Source organism: Aspergillus glaucus (genome assembly GCF_001890805.1).
Source record: "Aspergillus glaucus CBS 516.65 unplaced genomic scaffold ASPGLscaffold_7, whole genome shotgun sequence".
Lineage (NCBI taxonomy): Eukaryota > Fungi > Ascomycota > Eurotiomycetes > Eurotiales > Aspergillaceae > Aspergillus > Aspergillus glaucus.
Window position 1 is genome coordinate 418,367 of NW_019170459.1, and position 18,484 is coordinate 436,850.

At 50.7% G+C, this 18,484-nt stretch overlaps 8 protein-coding genes across 8 annotated transcripts; 3 read left to right on the top strand and 5 right to left on the bottom strand.

Annotated features, from left to right (window-relative positions):
* Nucleotides 1–30: 30 nt before the first annotated feature.
* On the bottom strand, nt 31–1,195 carry ASPGLDRAFT_65519 (homoserine dehydrogenase; the record flags this gene model as incomplete). The annotated part of the gene is made up of 2 exons (XM_022548903.1): nt 31–1,115; nt 1,165–1,195. The coding sequence occupies 2 exons, from the start codon at nt 1,193–1,195 to the stop codon at nt 31–33; spliced, it is 1,116 nt and encodes a 371-aa protein (XP_022402229.1).
* Nucleotides 1,196–1,713: 518 nt separating this feature from the next.
* ASPGLDRAFT_45509 (uncharacterized protein) lies at nt 1,714–4,409 on the top strand. The gene has a single exon (XM_022546266.1). The coding sequence runs from the start codon at nt 2,199–2,201 to the stop codon at nt 4,215–4,217; it is 2,019 nt and encodes a 672-aa protein (XP_022402230.1). The 5' UTR covers nt 1,714–2,198; the 3' UTR covers nt 4,218–4,409.
* Nucleotides 4,410–4,606: 197 nt separating this feature from the next.
* ASPGLDRAFT_123267 (CCDC174 family protein) lies at nt 4,607–5,683 on the top strand (the record flags this gene model as incomplete). Its single annotated transcript, XM_022540385.1, has 1 exon — nt 4,607–5,683. The coding sequence occupies one exon, from the start codon at nt 4,607–4,609 to the stop codon at nt 5,681–5,683; it is 1,077 nt and encodes a 358-aa protein (XP_022402231.1).
* Nucleotides 5,684–5,969: 286 nt separating this feature from the next.
* Nucleotides 5,970–7,865, bottom strand: ASPGLDRAFT_65522 (uncharacterized protein; the record flags this gene model as incomplete). Its single annotated transcript, XM_022548904.1, has 7 exons — nt 5,970–6,022; nt 6,072–6,373; nt 6,423–6,534; nt 6,579–6,808; nt 6,855–6,932; nt 6,982–7,392; nt 7,450–7,865. 7 exons carry the CDS (start codon nt 7,863–7,865, stop codon nt 5,970–5,972), a joined length of 1,602 nt encoding a protein of 533 aa, XP_022402232.1.
* Nucleotides 7,866–9,548: 1,683 nt separating this feature from the next.
* Nucleotides 9,549–9,978, bottom strand: nhp6 (high-mobility group nucleosome-binding protein; the record flags this gene model as incomplete). Its single annotated transcript, XM_022548905.1, has 3 exons — nt 9,549–9,694; nt 9,759–9,854; nt 9,918–9,978. The coding sequence occupies 3 exons, from the start codon at nt 9,976–9,978 to the stop codon at nt 9,549–9,551; spliced, it is 303 nt and encodes a 100-aa protein (XP_022402233.1).
* A 1,625-nt stretch (nt 9,979–11,603) lies between these two features.
* Nucleotides 11,604–13,294, bottom strand: ASPGLDRAFT_1362057 (uncharacterized protein). The gene is made up of 2 exons (XM_022541442.1): nt 12,783–13,294; nt 11,604–12,717 (listed from the first exon to the last, which is right to left on the bottom strand). The coding sequence occupies exons 1-2, from the start codon at nt 12,844–12,846 to the stop codon at nt 11,702–11,704; spliced, it is 1,080 nt and encodes a 359-aa protein (XP_022402234.1). The 5' UTR covers nt 12,847–13,294; the 3' UTR covers nt 11,604–11,701.
* ASPGLDRAFT_65524 (centromere protein H) lies at nt 12,940–13,810 on the bottom strand (the record flags this gene model as incomplete). Its single annotated transcript, XM_022548906.1, has 3 exons — nt 12,940–13,309; nt 13,398–13,569; nt 13,630–13,810. The coding sequence occupies 3 exons, from the start codon at nt 13,808–13,810 to the stop codon at nt 12,940–12,942; spliced, it is 723 nt and encodes a 240-aa protein (XP_022402235.1).
* Nucleotides 13,811–14,350: 540 nt separating this feature from the next.
* Nucleotides 14,351–18,104, top strand: atg11 (autophagy protein ATG11; the record flags this gene model as incomplete). Its single annotated transcript, XM_022540375.1, has 2 exons — nt 14,351–14,398; nt 14,451–18,104. 2 exons carry the CDS (start codon nt 14,351–14,353, stop codon nt 18,102–18,104), a joined length of 3,702 nt encoding a protein of 1,233 aa, XP_022402236.1.
* Between the last annotated feature and the right edge of the window lie 380 nt (nt 18,105–18,484).

Sequence of the window (18,484 nt, forward strand, 5' to 3'; positions counted from 1 at the left end):
TCATCTACTCTATGTACAGGCTATAGGTATCTAAGACAATCTCTCAAGAACCTTGAGCAGATCAGCCGTAACACCCATAGCAGTCACATCACCACCAGCACCAGCACCCTGCACAATCAACGGGTTGGGGCCGTAGCGCTCTGTGTAGAAGCTGATGATGTTGTCGCTGCCCTTCAGCCCAGCAATAGCGCTGTCCTTGTCAAAATACTGCAGTCCAACGCGGACCTCCTTCTTGGCCGTGTCCACGCTGCCAACGTACCGCACAACCTTGCCCTGCTTCTCAGCGCCGTCCTTGATAACGGACATCTGGCCATCGAACTCAGGGAGACGGGTCATGAACTGGGTGATACCGTCAGAGGTCGAGGGGAGGGAGGCCAGCTCGTTAGGAATGAGGGACTCAATGGGGAACGAGTCGGGTCCTTGCACGTCCAGACCGGCGATACGGGCGAGGATGGTGAGTTTCCGGGCAACATCCATGCCGTTCAGGTCATCACGCGGGTCAGGCTCGGTGTAGCCAAGTTCCTTAGCCTGAGCAACAACCTCACTCCACTTAGCAGAAGCACCAGCACCACCGGAGACAGGGGCGAAAGTGTTGAACAGGAACGACAGCGTCCCCGAGAACACACCCTCAATGCGGGTGATCTGGTCACCAGTAGCAACAAGGTCCTTCAGCGACGAGATAACAGGCAACCCCGCACCCACGGTACTCTCATGGTAAACCAACGCCTTGCCCTCGGCGGCAGCACCGAAGATATCTTTCCACAGACTCAAGTCGCTCGAGAAACCCTTCTTGTTAGGCGTCACCACAGAGATACCCTTGCGCAGGAAGACGGGGTACGAGCTCGCCAGCGCGGGGTCGCTGGTGTTGTCGACGAGGATGGCGCGGCCGGGAGCGGAGGAGAGGTACGAGGCGATCTCGTCAACGGAGAGGGCACCGGACTTGGTGAGAGAAGGGGTTTCAGAGGCCGTCTTCCAGTCACCGGCGGGGATGCTGGGCTTATAGGCTGGGGAAGGGGAGAGGAGAGTTTGCGAGGAGCGGGCGAGGAGGACGAGTTGGGGAGCGTTGGGGAGGCGGGCGAGCTGGTTTAGGAAGGCAGTGCCAACGCCGCCAACGCCTGTGTTGTTAGCTGTGTGCGTATATAGGGGGAGTATGCGTTGGCTTACCGATAACACCGAGGTAGATAGGAGAAGCCATGGTCAATTGATTGTATGCTGTGACTTTGGATATTGATAGAAGGATTGAAGAAAAGTACGTGGGGTCGCGGGGCTATCGATGGCTTAGTCATACATAGTATAGTGAACGACAGATAGCTAGTTACAGGGGTACTGGAGACAACTACTATTACAAAGCCCTGATGGTGGAAATGGATGAGATGATAGATTGACTGTCTAGCTATGTAGTTGAGAGTTGCTATGTGTGAGGTTATTCTGTTCATTGTCTATGAGAACTTGCATAATGATCAAGACTCAACCATCCATTGTCATGATCAAACACTAACTAACCATTGGAAACATGATAGGTACTCTGAAGCAAACCAGGGAAATCTAGTCCTGAAGCCTTTTTTTTTATATCACTGACTCACTGTGTCTCACTGAGGGACTATATGAATACAATGTTGATGACGTCACCAGCAGCAATATCTGATCTACATGTCTATATAAATCTGTTACTTCCTTCAATTCCCATCCGACAGTCTGAAGAATAATTTCTTTACTTTAGATAGCGCAAGCTAATGTTAACTATACTGAGCTGCTTGTGTCTACTATGCTAACAATCTCCCATGGATCAGCCATCAGTTAAATCCACGCCAGGATGGCCGGATCCCATCGGAGATTTGGCCCAAGTGCTGATGACTCTGTCTCATCCTGCTGCTATATACTGGGGAGACGATATAATGCTCTTTCACAACAGCGCTTGGGCGGACGCCGCTGGTGGCATTGATAGGCAAAAAACGCTGCAGCGGCATGCTCTTGCGAACAACACTGTTGCCGTGTTGTTGACGGTGTCTCATGGTGGCAAGGCGGGTGCATTGCGGGGCCAGGATTTGTTGAACACTGATCGATGTGAGACGGATTGGCATGTCTTACTGAGTCAGATACCGGGCGTGACTGGTGTTATCGCCCAGTTACTTCCTAAGGTCCATTTTCAAAAACCATTCGACAATGATACCGCAGACGATAAGGCACGCAATGGTGCAATGGATGACTCGACAGGTGATGCTGGGAGTTCTGTGACGAAAGACATCGATAATACGTCTCTTCAAACAAACGAATCCGTGAAACAGCTTGCCGATACATTACCAGCCGGGCTCGCCATTATCAACCACAAAGGCGAGCCTGTATTCATCAACGGACGCTTTCAAAATCCTCATTTCTATGGCAGTAAAAAATACTTCGACTCTCTATCACAGTCCATTCACCAAGACGACTGTGACCGAGTCGAAAGTGCGTACCAGGAGGCACTGAGGTCCAAAAGCGAACTGCGCATCCAGTATCGTGCACGAAATCAGCCTGACTGCTGGCAATTGCTTTTACTGAACCCCCTTGGTCATGAAGACGTGCAATACCCTGATCTCCATAATCATGGCGGGTTCACCTGCACGGTTGTGGACATTACGGCCGAAAAGACTGCGGAAATAGAACAGGCAAAGTCAGCGCAAGAGGCGCAAGAGCACAAGGAAAAACAAGAACGGTTCATTGACATGATCAGCCACGAGATTCGCAATCCACTCTCCGCTATTCTACACTGCACCGAAGACATCATAGACGCCGTGAAGGGCAAGAAAGCGCACCAAGTTCAGACAGAAGATATCATACAAGCGGCGGAGATTATCAACTTGTGTATATTGCATCAAAAGAAAGTCGTCGATGATGTCCTCTTGTTCTCCAAACTGGACGCATCCATGCTGACCTTATCACCGCGAATCGTCCTGCCACGGGCCGAAATACCAATTTCACTAAAGATGTTCCAACCGGAGCTGCGGAACCAAGACATCCAGTTTGAATACCGACTCGACCCTTCCTACATAGACCACGGCATCGACTGGGTCAGGGCAGATCTCACTAGGATTAGCCAGGTGATTATTAATCTATTCTCAAACGCAATCAAATTCACCGCCAAAACCAAGGGCACAAAGAGAATCGCGCTTTGCATGGGTGCTTCCCTGGAACGACCACCGTCATACCCACCGAACATCGTCTTCTTTCAATCCGACGAGGCTGCATTGCGCCTCGACGCAACCAGCGGGCCGGAATGGGGCACAGGCGAACCGGCGTACATCATGGTCGCCGTCAGTGATAATGGGATTGGGATCAGCACTGAAAACCAGAAAAGGCTCTTTGAGCGCTTCAACCAGGCGACTCCCAAAACAGGGGTAGATTACGGAGGCTCGGGGCTGGGACTAAACGTTTGCCGGAAACTCTGCCATTTGCACGGAGGGGAGATTGGAGTCAGCTCCAAGGAAGGGGATGGCAGTACTTTTGGATTTTTCTTCAAAGTCCTTCGAAGTTCGCGAGCATCGCACGACGAAAAGGTATCGCAGGAGGGTGAGTCGGCAATGGACAAGCTGTGCAATCGATTCGAATCACTTGGCCATGAAGATCAGGAAGCGAATTCCGATTCCGATTCCAAGTTCGAGATCTCAGATAAGCCTATTGTGACACCTTCGTCAGAGGTGATGCCAAGCGCCGCAGACGATGAAAGGACACAAAATACGGCCAAGATCGTAGGGACTGACGATAGCTGGGATGCAAAGCGACAAAAAGCTGCCGATGGTGATTTATCCAATGGAGACAAACCAGAGACAGAATCTCCTGGACCGTCCCAAGGGGAAACTGAAAAAACACGCATCCTGCTAGTCGAAGACAACATCATCAACCAGCGCATCATCTCTCGCAAGTTAAAATCCCTTGGCTTTGAGGTCTCAGAAGCAAACGATGGCCACGAGGCCCTTGAGGCAGCTCAGACAGGTAGATTCAACTGCATTCTCATGGACAAAGAGATGCCTGTTATGGATGGAAACGCAGCAACGAGGGCTATCCGACAATCCGAACATAGAAGCATTGCATCCGTTCCAGTCATTGGTATCACGGCAAATGTTAGGCCGGAGCAGGAGAATGAGATGAAGCAGGCGGGAATGGACTGTGTGATCCATAAGCCGTATAGAATGGAAGAACTTGTGGAGAGGATTAATCAAGCAACCAGAAAAGAAGCATGATCAACGGGGACCCTTTGACATATTATTTTACCGCCGGTATCCCAAATAATTAATCAATGAGTTTGAAGATACAATGTTGGCATCCTGAGCTGTAGGAGGAATTCAGACACATTGGGCTGGATTGATGTATTCTAGGTGTAGTTATAGCTAACTGTTAGATGTTTGAAGCTTGCATGATCATTTGCACAAGTGATAAGTATATTTCAGGAATTAGTAGATATCTAGACCTGATGCCCATGGAATAGCAGCTGAGAGCAGAGCATGAAGGAACAGAAGTTCGCGGTAACTAAACTATGCGCTGACTCCGCCGATCCGGAATGCTCTCCGCTCCGTCTTCGAACTGATCTCACCCACCTCCAACTACAACTACCAACAACAACTACACCAAAATGGCATCCAACAACTCCCTCTACGGCAACCCGCCCCAAAAACGCCCCCAAACCACAACCCCCCAATCCTCCTCCTCCCTCGCCTTCACAAGCCACCTCTCCTCGCTAATCTCCCAACACCAACCCTCCTCGACAACCGGCCGCGCGCGCCCCTCCAAATCCTCCAAATCAGACATCTTCTCCGTATCCAACCGCGGGTCCCAGAAACGCGCTGCCGCGGACTTACTCGACGATAACAATGGCCAACAACACAAGACGGAGAAGGATATCGGGAAAGTGGACGAGGCGACGCTGCATCGGTCGAAGAGGAGGATGGAGGAGAAAGTGAGGTTGTATGAGGATTTGAAGAAAGGGGCTTATTTGGCTGGGGATAGTGATGATGAGGATAATGGTGCTGGTGGTGCTGGTGAGGGAAGGAGTGGTGGCGATGCGTATCTAGCGCGCTTGCGCCGGAAGGAGAAAGAGGGGTTGGTGGATTTCGATCGCAAATGGGCTGATGAGGAGCGGAAGCGCGAGGACAACGATGAGGAAGAAGAGGAAGAAGAAGAGGACGACGACAACGCGTCAATGATATCCTACGAAGACGACCTCGGCCGCACCCGCCACGGCACCCGCGCAGAAGCCGCCCGCGCAGCCGCAGAATCGCAATCCCAGCACGAAGCCGCTGAGCGCTGGCGTCCGCAACGTCCTACGAACCTGATCTACGGCGAAGCCATACAAACGCAAGCTTTCAACCCCGATTCCAACACGGCTTCGCAGATGTCGTATCTAGCGGCCCGACGGGACCGCTCGCCTACGCCGCCTGAGGAGACGCATTATGATCCAGAGGGTGAGGTGAGGAATCGGGGGACGGGGTTCTATGCATTTTCGAAGGATGAAAATGTTAGGAAGCAGCAGATGGAGGAGTTGATGGGGGCTAGGGACGAGACGGTTAAGGAGAGGAATGCGAGGAGGGAGCGGAGGGCGGAGAGGGAGAGGGTTAGGGATGAGAGGAGGAGGAAGATTGAGGAGTTGAGGGTTAAGAGGAGGGCGGAGGTGTTTCTGGCGGGATTGGGGGACTTGGGGGTGCAGAGTTGAGTTGACTTGTTTTATGCTGTACTGTTCGACATTTGATTTGAGATACCCATTTGCATTTGCGTTTGCATGTCATTAACATAGATATTCAAGAACCAAAAAGTGCGAGGGCACAGGACACGCTAAATACAATATAAACATAACAACATCTATACAAACAAAAGACAAGAGTCCGCCTCGCTGTGATCATCAGTCATGTCATAATTCGTTAATCGTAACAAGCATATCCGTCTGATACTCGATATGCTGGTTTTCGTTTCTTTTCTGTTTTCGTTTTCTTTGATTGTCGTCAAACCAATTCAGCAATCAGCTCGCTAATATTACGCAAAAACGCATCCGCATCTGCCAATATTAGCATCAATCCTGACCAAAGTGGAGAAAGGAAACTCACCAGCCCTCGTCAAAAACCTCAAAATATGCTCCCCTCGTGCCGTAACCTGCGGATTATAATCCATAAACGCAAACACACTCGGATGCAATTCCCGCAAAAACACAGCCTTAGGATCAGTCTGCGACCGCCGGATCCACGCGCGAGTCATAATGTGCTCTTTGATATGGTCTGTGATGAAGGCGGTCCAGACGGGGGAGCGGTCCATTTCGCCTTTGTGGACGGAGGCTTGGAGGCGGACGGCGCCGGTTATGGTGTCTTGGTAGATGCGTAAGGCGTGGAGGTAATTGTCGTCGATTATTTGGCTGGATTGTTAGCTAGCGTAATGATGGGAAGGGGGTTGTGGGTGCTTACCCGCCGTATAACTCAACTTCGTCGTCGAGTTCGTAGTCGCGGATTCGTGCGACTGGTCGGCCGCAGTCTTGCGAGCGCATTGCTAGGAATGTACAGAAGAACAGGACCATTCCTGGGATTGTCAGCATAGCCTTGAAAGTAGAGTAGGGGACGCACGCTCAATGGTGCTGAACTTCAGATTCGCCCATACTTCACCAGCAACCCCGCGCCGACGACGACGCAGTTCAAGACACGATCCATTCCGGTAAGCCTCCAGCAAGTTCAGGGGCATACAGAAGTATGGACTGGGTCGAGAGCTGCGAGGGCCTTTGCACATGATTCGGGCTCGATGATCGTCCTCCCGGAAGAACATGTATACTCGAAGATCCGAGTCGCCGGTGAATGCCCTGGAGGGTTAGTAGAGGTGATTGGAGGGTGATAGATGAGACATACAATTGGAACAGCTCTTCATACCCCTCATCGCGAAGCCACCGTTTCAAACCTGGATTCGGGTCTCCTAAGCATTTCGAACTATACCACATCAGCATGTACTATGTAACAAGATTCGGGGGATGCTCACGTTTCGCCAACGTTCGGAAGAGGGGTAGTTGTATGCTGATCCAGGAATACTTCCTTTGCCCAGTGATCAGCCGCAGTATCTAGGGTCGATTGGGTGCCACTAGAACTCGTCTGTGAATCTGGGACATCTGGAACGGAGGGAGGAAAGTCGGACGAATATGTCCCCGAAGACGGAGATAACGGTGACTGAGGTGATTGCATTGATGATGACGGTCTTCGTCGTTCGTATGATCTGCGATTGCGCGGTCTCCGTCGCTCACTAACTGGACTGCTGGGTTCGCTACCCGAGGACCCTCCCATAGTCAAGGCACCGAGACGAGGTACTAATCGGGAATTCTGGGATTCTTGTTGGAGTAGGAGGGATTTGATATTGGATCGAAGTCGTGCTGTGAGACGAGCGTCCGAATCCTTGCTATAAAACCATGAGTCGAAAGAATAAGGGAACTCCGGGAAACCTAGGTGGGCATACTCCTTGAACTCATCCTGCAACTCATTCAAGAATGTCTTATATTTTATAAGCCGGGTCGACAACGAATCCTTCGATTCCTCCTGGAAATACGAACATAGACTCAACCACGTCCGCTTAAAGACTTCTCGACTCGGCCCGCGACGAGTTTCCAGGTCACCAAAGAAATCCACAATGTCCTCGAGAGTATGCTTCAAACTAGTCCCGACTAGCTCCAGATCTGCCTGGACATGGTGCAGGGTATGGCGGTAAGCACGGTTAGAAGCGAAATCGTCCAAGAATTTCAGCGAGACGCTAATAGCATAGAGATCCGCGATGAGGCCGGTGATTTCCGTGGCATATTCGGGCAGAGGATCTCGAAACATGCGGAAGCCCGCGGCCACATCCTCTGCATTATCGGCAGATGTGCGCAAGGCCATTGTGAGAGCGTCAGGCCATATATTTGGCTGTCAGTGAGAGGAAAAGAAAAGAAAAAACAATAAATAGAAAAGAAGACTCGGAAAATGTATGTATTTGTAAAATGCAAGCAAGCCACCGTCCGCTCCGCACACCGCAAAAAAAGGTTCGTTATGGCGTCTGTGGTGTAGCGTTATTGAGATCAGCCCCGGGCCGCATGTCCAGTCAGTGAGCAGTGTCAACCCCGGAAAATCAAGGCAAGATAAAGCAAACAACTGACGGGAGCTTCGAATAATCTGCGGCAAAGATTAAATTAAATCAAAGAAGAAAAATTCCCAAAGGAAAAAAAAGGAAACACAGCAGATTATCCGGTGGGGCATCCTAAAGAAAGAAGACAAAAGACTAAATCCACCAGTGCGGCTCCTCTATTGCCTCTTTGGGGGGTTCCAGCAGGCTTTCAGAGCATTATTTGCGGCACAGACAGACAGAAAAGACAGCCAGACGGACAGATAGAATGTGCTGGACATGACGCCCTCCGCTGTTGACGTGTTCGTGCAGCGCACGCAAAGACGCCAATCATCGAATGCATGGCGGAAGAGGTGTCCATTGATATGGAATTGGAGGGTGTGCCCGTACAATTTAGCCGTATCGAGATTGATAAGTATGAGTACAAATACTCCGGAGCAAACGATTAGTTTTTAGGCCATTATGTAAATGATTCTGTGGGTGAAAAGTCCACCGGAAATGGTTCTTGAAGGTGTTTTGTTTCCGGACTGTTGGTGCTGGCAGTGACAGATACTGACTGAACTGGCCATGAGGGGGGGGACCATGTCGATTCATCTCGACCCGAATCGGGGATAGCAACGTTGTCCCATGAAAATGAGACACATCGGTCTCCAATGCAGGAGGTTGACGGTTGGCTGGAAACACATATTCCTCTTGTGCTGTCGACGGTGCTGATCCGGTGATTTATCAGAGATGAAATACGCTGACCAGTGTTCACAGCGAGTTGTTATATCACTGCTTGTACTCTGTACGGCACGAGTAAGCATTGCCTGAGGTACTGATGTCAGGCTGCCAGGCTGCCAGGCATCCAGGCAGTAAGTCAGGCAACAAGGCATGACATGTCGCGACGCGTGACACGTAAACAGTCGCGCGTCATAGTCGGTTGATATCTACAGAGTACGGAGACTTGTACAAGTATACAAGGCAAGATCATTGATTAGGCTATAGTATACAGCAGTTCTTGCTTGCCTCTCATCAACAATCCGGCAGCTTGCAATTCCAGTTTCTTTCCATGTACTCACGCGCGTTGCAGCGCCCGCGCAATTCCAGCTGCCCATTTCATACCGTTGAAACCATTTCCCAGTCGAAACGAAAACACAAGAACCCTTCATCAGATCGAAATAAAAAAGCATGGAAGAGAGAAACCACCGTCATCTCACACCAGACATTGACTAAGAAACATGAAAGAAAATGGAATCGAAGAACAAAGTCACAGACGAAGAGAAAATGAAATAAGAGGCATCAGAAGAGGAAAACAAATACAAGCCACGATTCGGAAAATGACACAGAAACGCCGAGCGGCCCAGACATCACGAGACCTATGGAAATTGGGGGCATAATCTAGGACGATTCTTCATCTTCCTCGGCCTCGGCGGCCTGCTGCTCCTGGAGGGGGGTCAGCATGACAAGATCTATGAACATCAGAGGGCCATAGCGGGACATACATTGTATTTCTCCTTCTCCTCCTCGTAACGCTTCTTGTCGGTGGCAGCCTTCTCTTCGTAGGGTTTGCGATCCGTGTCGCTCAGGGCCTTCCACTTCTCACCGAGCATCTTACCAACCTGACCTGCACAGACAATTAGCCGGACGAGTCCTTATTGACGCAGAGCTGATGCGACGGTGAGCCTTACCGAACGAGATACCAGGGTTCTCCTCGCGGACCTTTTCCCGGTTGTCGTTGGCGAAGAACATGTATGCCGAGAGACCACGCTTGGGCGCGTTGGGGTCTGGGACGAGTTAGCCAGGATGACCAGGATGAGGAAGGACAGGAATCGGCGAAAGATACGTACCCTTCTTCTTTCTCTCGACTCTAGGCTTGGTCTTGCGGGTGGTGGTCTTCTCCTTAGGCATTTTGGATGATAGGTTGCTGAAGAAGCGTTAGAACGATGAAAAGACCCAATTGGTGTATTGAAAGAGAAAAACGGAAGAGCGCGAAGCAGAAAGGAGGAAACAAGGTGGATGAAGAAGAGAGAAGAAGGTTGAGGGGGAAAAAAAAGAGACGGAAGGAGAGAGAAGGTACGGAGTAGGGTGAAGTGAGTGCGCGTTAGGTGTGGATGCGGCGATGCGCGCGCCCCAAACAGCGACCGGGCGCAAGTCCAAGAATGACGCGCAGGGGGGAAATAGACGATAAAAATGGATGCAACAGAATCGCGAGAACACGAATATTCTTCATCTACAGGGTAAATGTGTGGCAATGGAAAGGAAATGGTGGTTTTGTGCTGTGGAAGTGCGCCCAGTAAAGCGCGCCGCCATAAGGGAAAGAACAGGAATAACGAAGCAATTCCAAGTCATGATAGGGATTGCAAAGCAGATGAGAACAAGAGAATAATAAAAATGAAAAAGGAAAAATGGTGGTGTTGAGAAAAAAAACCAAAACAGAGGCAATGTTTATGAGGAGACTCACCAGAACGGAGATGCAGTACTTTTTAGGGAATTGTATGGGAAGCGAATTTGTATGGGGGAGTTGGTAGTAGAGAGGGAGGGAGAGTAGAGAGTGAGGGAAGAGAGTGAGGGAAAGAGAGAGGGAGTGCGAGAATAATAGCAGAGACTGAGAGTCCGCGGGCGAGGGGTGGTAAGAATGGGCCGTGAGGGTGAGTACAGTATGGTATCGTTTGGTATCATACCCTCCTCTGCTGGTTGTCACTGGCAGCGACAACAGACTGCAAGTAACGTACCGTTATAATGCCCTGTACTGTATTCACCGGTGGGTTTCGCTGGGAGTATGGTGTAATCCCTCTTACACCGAGGAGCAGTTATTGGCTGCGGTTCTCCGACACAGCGCGGTCCTGATGCAGCTCCACCGTCATCCGTTGGTCAGTACAATACGGTATGTACTATTGTATCGTAGTATTACTACCGATTAATATGGAATACGTACAGGGTACTCTACTTTGTACAGAGAGCATTAAAGCCTTCAATGGCCTAGATAATGATTAGCAATCATTCATCACAGAGTACTGATTCCTTACTTGCCATTCTCTCCTTACTCCAGCCGTGGAGTCCATACGTGTTCTGCTGTAACTATGGCCTGGTGGCTCATCACCACCGCTACAAACACCCCATTAGTGCAAAGTACCAGTCACACGCCTGAAGATTTGCCAGAGTACTACCGAGCACGGAGTAATACTATTATTTACGGAGTATTATGTAGGGAATAAAGTAGCCCACTAATATCACTTGCAGGGCGCATCCATAACATAACATCCAGATACAAACGACCTAGGGCACAGACAGAACAGTCGGTAGTACTCCGTAGTAATGCCACTGCATTCCGGTCCCCAAAAAACAGAGCCAAAAATGGAGCCCAACTGCGTCATTGAACAGTGCGTGTCTGTAGCACTGTTACTCTGTACTTTTCTCCGTATTCTCACTCGTCGTACTCGATGCTACTCCTCCTGTCAGTACTGAGTACGTATGGAGTAACTCCTTGGCCGCATCCGTCTTGTGATTGTGTCGAGTGCAAACAATATAAACGCCGGCGAACTGTTTGACTTCTGTAGGACTACTACTACTACTACTATGTAGGAGTAATAAATACAGCAAGTTCATTTTTATTTAGCAACCATGATTGTTCTCATTTAGACGCACTGTGGTCAGCTTTGTCAGATGCAAACCGTCGTATGGCCTGTTCTGAGGTAGATTCTGGCCCCAATGACCATTGACTGTCACAAGGCCGAGGACTGGCCTGTAGCGTTCTATCTGAATCCTCCTCCCATTTGTCACTCTTCAGTTTCTTTTGCTCGCCATGATCATCATCGTCTTCGTGCGACCATGGCCTCTTGTATTGGTCATCGCATTGGGTGTTGGAGAGGCTCTTTTCACGCAACCCATGGTCGAAAAAGTACAAATGCTTGAGGGTTTCCAGCTGAACTCGCGTCTCCTCTTCCTCCTCCTCCTCCTCCTCCTCCACAACACATTCTCGAGGACCACCCAGCACAAGGATACTCCGACATATGGCACCCATTGGGTCCCCGTGCCAGGGACGCGGTTCAGAGAGCATTTCCACATAGTCATCTGTCAGTTGCCCGCCCAGTGCGTAGTCCTCCAAGAAGACAGGTCTGTATAGGCCCCCTATATCCTTTGCAGAAACCTTGCCCTGCGAGATTTGATAGTCTTTATAATCTTCGGCCGTAGGGACCACACGGGATTGTCTGCCTTTCTTCCCCCTCTCGTTCAGCTCGAACTGAATAAAATAGTCCAAATCTTCGGGCAAAAGTACGAGACCTGGATCGGCTTTATCATATTGAAAATGACAAAACTGGCACAGAGTGATGCCGTTCGCAGTAGACATATAGCTGGGCTTGTATTGCCCGATGACATGACATGCTTCTGCGTAATATGATCCGCACACCCAGCATCTCCCTTTGGTATATCCTTCTATTTGGAGCTTGACAGGGTCTGGGAAGATATCTGGTCCGTATTCACTATCTGTATTCGAATTCGCCATTTTTGATAACTGCGCAAGGTAGACTGGGAGAGTTGTTGACGAGAATAGGAGATGTAGAAGGGAATGAAGGCAGCAATCTGACATATGGATAATCCAAGTATTATCGTCATTGCTCCAGGCAGCCATCGGTTGTGTAGTTTTGGCTTAGGGCAGTCATCAGCAAAGAGCTCTAAAACCAGTGCAAGGGCAAGGCTCGGGAAAATAATACGTATGTTCCAGCAAATCCGGATCACACTCCCGTATGTACTTATATGCAGTGTAAAAATGTACATAGAATGGAGTGACAATTAATTCTCCAAAGTCTTACGTACAGCTGAACATCGATTAGCCAACAATCGACGACACAAAATAAACAGATGAATAAATCAATCATCGGATTCATCAAGCACAAGTGCATTGAGCTTGTCATCATCTGCCCAGTTTACGCCACTGCCAACCACAATGGCGCTAGCAACGTTCTTTATGACTTCCCAACGCGCTTGGCACTTCTGCTGCTCCGCATCTAGCGCGTCCAGTTGCGCCCGGAGATCCCGATCTTCCAGTTGGTCCCTCCACGAACCATCCGGACCGGTCAGTTCCAATAGCTGACGCACTAGTTCCCGATTTTTGTCGTGGATCTGGCGGTTCTCCACCTCCAGGTTCGATAGTTGCCGTAGCGTCGCATTATGTGCAGTATGGAGGTTTTCATGTGCGAGTGACAGGACGTCGCGGCGATTTATAAGACGGAGAAGATCTCTGAACCAATGTCAATATGTAGATCTAGGGTGTATATATTTGCATACTTGTGGGCGCGCATATGGACATGGGTATAGGACTGTCGTACCGTTCAGCTGGTGAAGTGGCTTTCAGGTGAACTGCTTTCAGACTTGGTTCGGTCATAAGAGCCGTTCCCACTGCTTTCCTCCTGACGGTATATGTCGCTCGGGCCTCGAGTAGTTCTTGTTCCGCGATCGCGAGTTGCTCGTCGACATTCTCCCCGGAGACGTTTTCGGACTCTATACGGAAAACTTAAATTAGCATGACCAAAAAGCAAAAAACAAGGGATAAGAACGCACCCTGCCGTAGAAGCGCCTTTTCCAGCTTCTGTTCCTGAACCCGATGGTACAGCTGTAGGATCATAGCCTCCTTGTCGGACAACGGCGCAACATCGCGAGCATCGTCGGCTGCCAATTCCAACAGAGACACTTCACCCTCCTCCAAATGAGGTAGAGACTGGACCTTTGTAGAGGATGCCATGAGTGACCCCAAAGCTCACATCGTGTGATATCCCGTTGTAGATTAATCTGGCTGAGACACGGCGCGGGCGGCGGAGTGTGATGAAAGAGTTGGGTTGCGGGATTGTGCCTGGTTCCGGAGGCATGTCACCGCTACGGCTGGGGATAACTAGCTCCGAACGCTTATTTTTGATCTTCATCATCGTTTCATCTCTTCTTCTTCCTTATCCCCTGTTATCTTTCGATCCTTTTTTCTTTTATATCTCTTTCCTTTTTCATTCTTTTCCGATAAGAGCCTCCGAGTGCTGGTTCAGTGCTGGTGCGGAGGGGATGTCATTGCACATCTACATTGCTCACACTGGTGAGCATTTCTTAGCAGATCCGGTGTCGTTCGCCTCGTACGTTCATGCGATATACCCTATAGCTATCTGAAGATAGAATAATTCGTTTCCCTGCTTGTCTTTGCTCTGGCTAACCTGTGCTCTCTCCGGTCGCTAGCCCCGACGCCCTTCGGTCATGGATTGCCCGCCATACTTCCATACCCTCCCAGAGGCAGATCTTGATGACTGCTCGGGGAAAGAACGTCAAGATCCAGTCTCTAGCGACAGAGGTATGCTTCAATCGTTCATATTCTCTATAACCAATGCTAAAGCACTACGCAGGATGAAATCTTCGTGTACGACCGGGGCTACGTCAGTGAACCAGGCAACGTCGACCTCCCACAACTTCCGGCTCCACAACCCATACAACCTGATAACCCTCCCGATACCCTCGCAAACCAAACCGATTTACAATCATGGCGGAATCTCTACATGGCCCGGAGAACGTGGGCTTTTGACCTAGCAGAGCGGTGCGAGTCCATTGATCGGAGCGTGCGGGAGCATAACGAACGGACCGATATAATCAATCGAGCAGTGGGTGTCGCCCTCGAGAACCTCAAGTCACACGTCGGGAGTCTGGAACAGCGCTTTGCAGAAGCCCAAGCCTGGGCACGCGATCTCTTAAAGGAACAACGGGCAGCGCTGGATGGGTGGCAACGGGCCCTAGGTACCTTGGGGAGTATTCCGGCCCGCAAGGAATTTACGTTCCTGGGACGTCCATCGACGCCGACGAAGGACCAAGACAGGCCATCGGGAACATTACGAGATTTCGTGGACGTGGAAGAAGTGCGGAGAGCTGGAGCAGATGCCTCCGCCGTGTCTCCCCGCTTCGCTCGTCAAGTGGAGGATGTCGAGCGGGCCATTGGTACAATTGTATCGGATACCCAGCGTTTGATTCAGGAAGCTCTACCATCTGGTGCAGAAGGAGTGGGCGGGCTGCTTGAGGAGGTGGAAACCCTCACCAAGAAAATCAGCTCCGACTATGAGCATGTGCTGGCGCTGCCCAGCAATCAGAAGACGCTGGCCAATATTTCTCGACTCGCTTTGAGCCATACCCAGGACCTCTTACCTTCCTTGCTTGATATTGCTACGGAACTCAAAACCGCACTGGACAACGCCGTCGCCCGGTATAACAATGTCATGAAAGGTTCTCTCAACCACATGCATGTCATTTCATCGATCGAATTTCGCCTCGCGGATATGCAAAATCAACTTATCAACCTCGATGTACAAGGTGACTCGTTTGAGCTTATCTATTCCGTTTTTCACATGCCCATGATCTATGGATCAATCCTAGTCGAGTGCGTCCGGCGGCGTGAATGGAACGACAAAATGAAAAATGATTCGTTAACACTAGCAGAGGAGATGGCTGTGTTCAGGGACGAGGAACAACGTCGCCGAAAGAAGTGGATGAAGAACATGGGAGACTACTTGTCGCTTCCTGATGGCGCTGTCCCAGGAATTGAAGTGAACTTGCAGGGCCAGGATCACGAATGGCCCGAAGTCAGTAGGAAGGAGATTGAAATATACCTCGAGGAGCTAAAGGGCAAACCGGGGCTGGCCACCATAGCCCAAGAGCTAACCCAGATGTACAAAGATTTGGATGCTCCAACCCGCCAACAAAGACGCAGAGCCAAGGCATTCAAACAAGGTAGTATCTTCGACATGGGCAGGAGCTCTTTCTTACTGCGTGGTGATGAGATGGTCCGAAGTCTTAAAGATGAGAAGACGAAGCTTGAGGACCGATTGAGAGGTTCTGAAAGTCGTATCCGCAAACTCGAAGATCTTCTCCATCGCCAGAGTCACATGAGCCACATGAGCCGCCCAGCAAGTGGCCATTTTGGTGTTGAATTCCCCGCCTCGCCAGCGTCCGCACACCCTGATCCGATGTCGAGGCGTTCGTCCGTCTCGTCAAGGCGGATGTCGACGAATCAGTCTACAGAAGAGAAGGCATTGGCTCAGCGTATCGTTACGCTTGAGGCTGAATTGGCTGCTGAGAGGGAGGCAGTACAGCGGCTCCAGAAAGAAGCCCATGCTGAGCGGCAGTCTAACACGGACAAGATACAAGAAGAACAGTCAACCAAGAAGGATCTCATGGGCAATCTCGAATCTCAACAGCGAGAGTTCGAGGAGGAACGCAAAATGCTCGAAGGTGAAGTGAAGCGGTTGACATGCGAGTATGAAGAGGTCGAGGAGGCACTCTATAAGGAGATGGACAGCCGCGAACACGAACGGCAAGACCTCGATGAGCGGGTACACCAGCTGGAGTTGGAGCTGCAGGATGCTAATACAAGTGCTGAAGTTAAAGCTCAGAAGGCGAGCAACTTGTCAGAAGAGGCAGAATCCGAGAGACAGAGTCTCCGGGAGAAGCTCAACGATTTGGAGAAGCAAGACGCGGAACGACAGAAACGGGATCAGGAAAATTGCAATGCTCTGCAGACCGCACTTTTGAATCTGTCTCCTGGCGGCGTAGTACCTGACGACATTCCCGGCATCATCAAGGCAATTGAAGTCCTCTCGGAGGGTCTGTCGATACACGCTAAGCGTGTGGATGAGAATGTGGCCAGCGCCACAGCTGAGTGTAAAGCTCTCGAGGAGCGTTTGAGCCAGACGGAGTCCGAGGCTGGGGAATTGAGGAAGACATCGGAGGCACGCGAAGCCGAACTGTCTGCTGTGACATCAGAGTTGAATGATGAACGGTCGAAACTTAAGGACCTTCAATCTCAATTCGTGGCTGGTGAGACGGGCTCCGATGCCCTGCGACAACGAGTGGCAGAGGGGGAGCAGAAATTGGCTGATGCGGAGGCCAAGGCACGCCAATCCGAGGAAGAGCTAACTACTTGGAAGAACAAGGTCGCATCCGCATCGCAATCTGAGCAGAAGGCTGCATCTCGAAACGCAACCCGGAGGTCACGATCGGAAGAGCTTTCAAAGCAGCTCTTTGGAGTGGTTGAACGGTTCGGACGCATGCTTGAACAGTTGGGCTTCATTGTCGTTAGACAAAGTGGCAATATTGTGGTCCAGAGAGCATCGAAGGTCAATGCTTCCACCGAGAACCTCTCTCAATCCGACATTGTCTCACTTAAACCCGATCCGGACGTGATGAATTGGATGGACGCCGATAGTTCTGAGGAAGAGACTGACCGCTTCATGTTCTTCATGGAAACTTTGTACCAGTTTGACGTCGATGTCTTTGGGGATGCAGTCGTCAAGCGCGTTAAAGATATCGAATTGCTTGCCCGTAAATGGCAGAAGGAAGCCCGCGGATACAGGGAGAAGTATCACCGGACGCACAGCGACGCCCATGATAAGATCGCCTACCGCTCCTTCAAGGAAGGTGATCTTGCCCTGTTCCTTCCAACACGGAACCAAGCCATCCGCTCCTGGGCCGCGTTCAACGTCGGAGCACCTCATTATTTCCTGCGTGAGCAGGACGCCCACAAGCTCCAGGCCCGCGACTGGCTGCTCGCCCGTATCACCAAGATCGAAGAGCGAGTCGTTGACTTATCCAAGTCGTTGAATGGCACCAACCCCGACCGACGATCCGTGGGCGAAGTCAGCGACGGCATATCCATCGACGAAGAAAACCCATTCGAATTGTCCGACGGTCTCCGCTGGTATCTCGTGGACGCTACAGAAGAAAAACCCGGTGCCCCCGCGACACCAGGTCTGGGTAAGAGCACCGTTGCGTCCGCTCATGTCGACGCAAGAGGCAGTATTCGGTTAGGACGCCCATCCTCCGCAGGAAACGTTGCCAAAACGTTAACCAAGAGCCTGGACAGCCGTCGCAACAGTTCGAACTCCAAGAGAGGACCTTCGTCCCAGCTTGCCAATGACTCTACGACGGATCTTACCCGAGTTGATGAGGCCGAGCCTAGTTCTCGGCCACAGGAGACAGCTGACGAGGTTCGCCGCGACCCGCCTCAGGGCACTTGATTCTGTCCTGCGGGGCCCTTGCTTTGTTATCTACGTCCTCCCGATCGGGAACTGACGTGAAGCATTCTAGGGCTCGCGACGAATGCATGAGTCTACGTCAACGGCGCAGCGGCAACAACAACGACGAGAGCCAGGAAGCCCGCTTCGTGCCTCACAGGTTCTAGTGCAGAACGCAGATACATCACCATCACGCTCGATGACCAGCCAACGTTCCGATACGAGATTCCGGCCGTGGGAGAAACTTTTGTCACTCGATTATAGATTAGAAGGGAGTCGTTAGCTTTGTTTTCATTAGCATATTGTTTATTTGCTTTTTGGTTTGGATTATAGCGCATTTGATTCCAATGGCGGTACGAATGATGGAATATTTTGGTTTTTAT

Bases quoted from the DNA above. Each gene is read 5' to 3' on its own strand.
- ASPGLDRAFT_1362057 (XM_022541442.1), bottom strand. From the start codon at position 12,846: ATGTACATTTTTACACTGCATATAAGTACATACGGGAGTGTGATCCGG. The intron at 12,718-12,782 runs GTATTATTTTCC...GACTGCCCTAAG, and splicing joins CCGGATTTGCTGGAACATAC to CCAAAACTACACAACCGATG.
- ASPGLDRAFT_45509 (XM_022546266.1), top strand. From the start codon at position 2,199: ATGGATGACTCGACAGGTGATGCTGGGAGTTCTGTGACGAAAGACATC.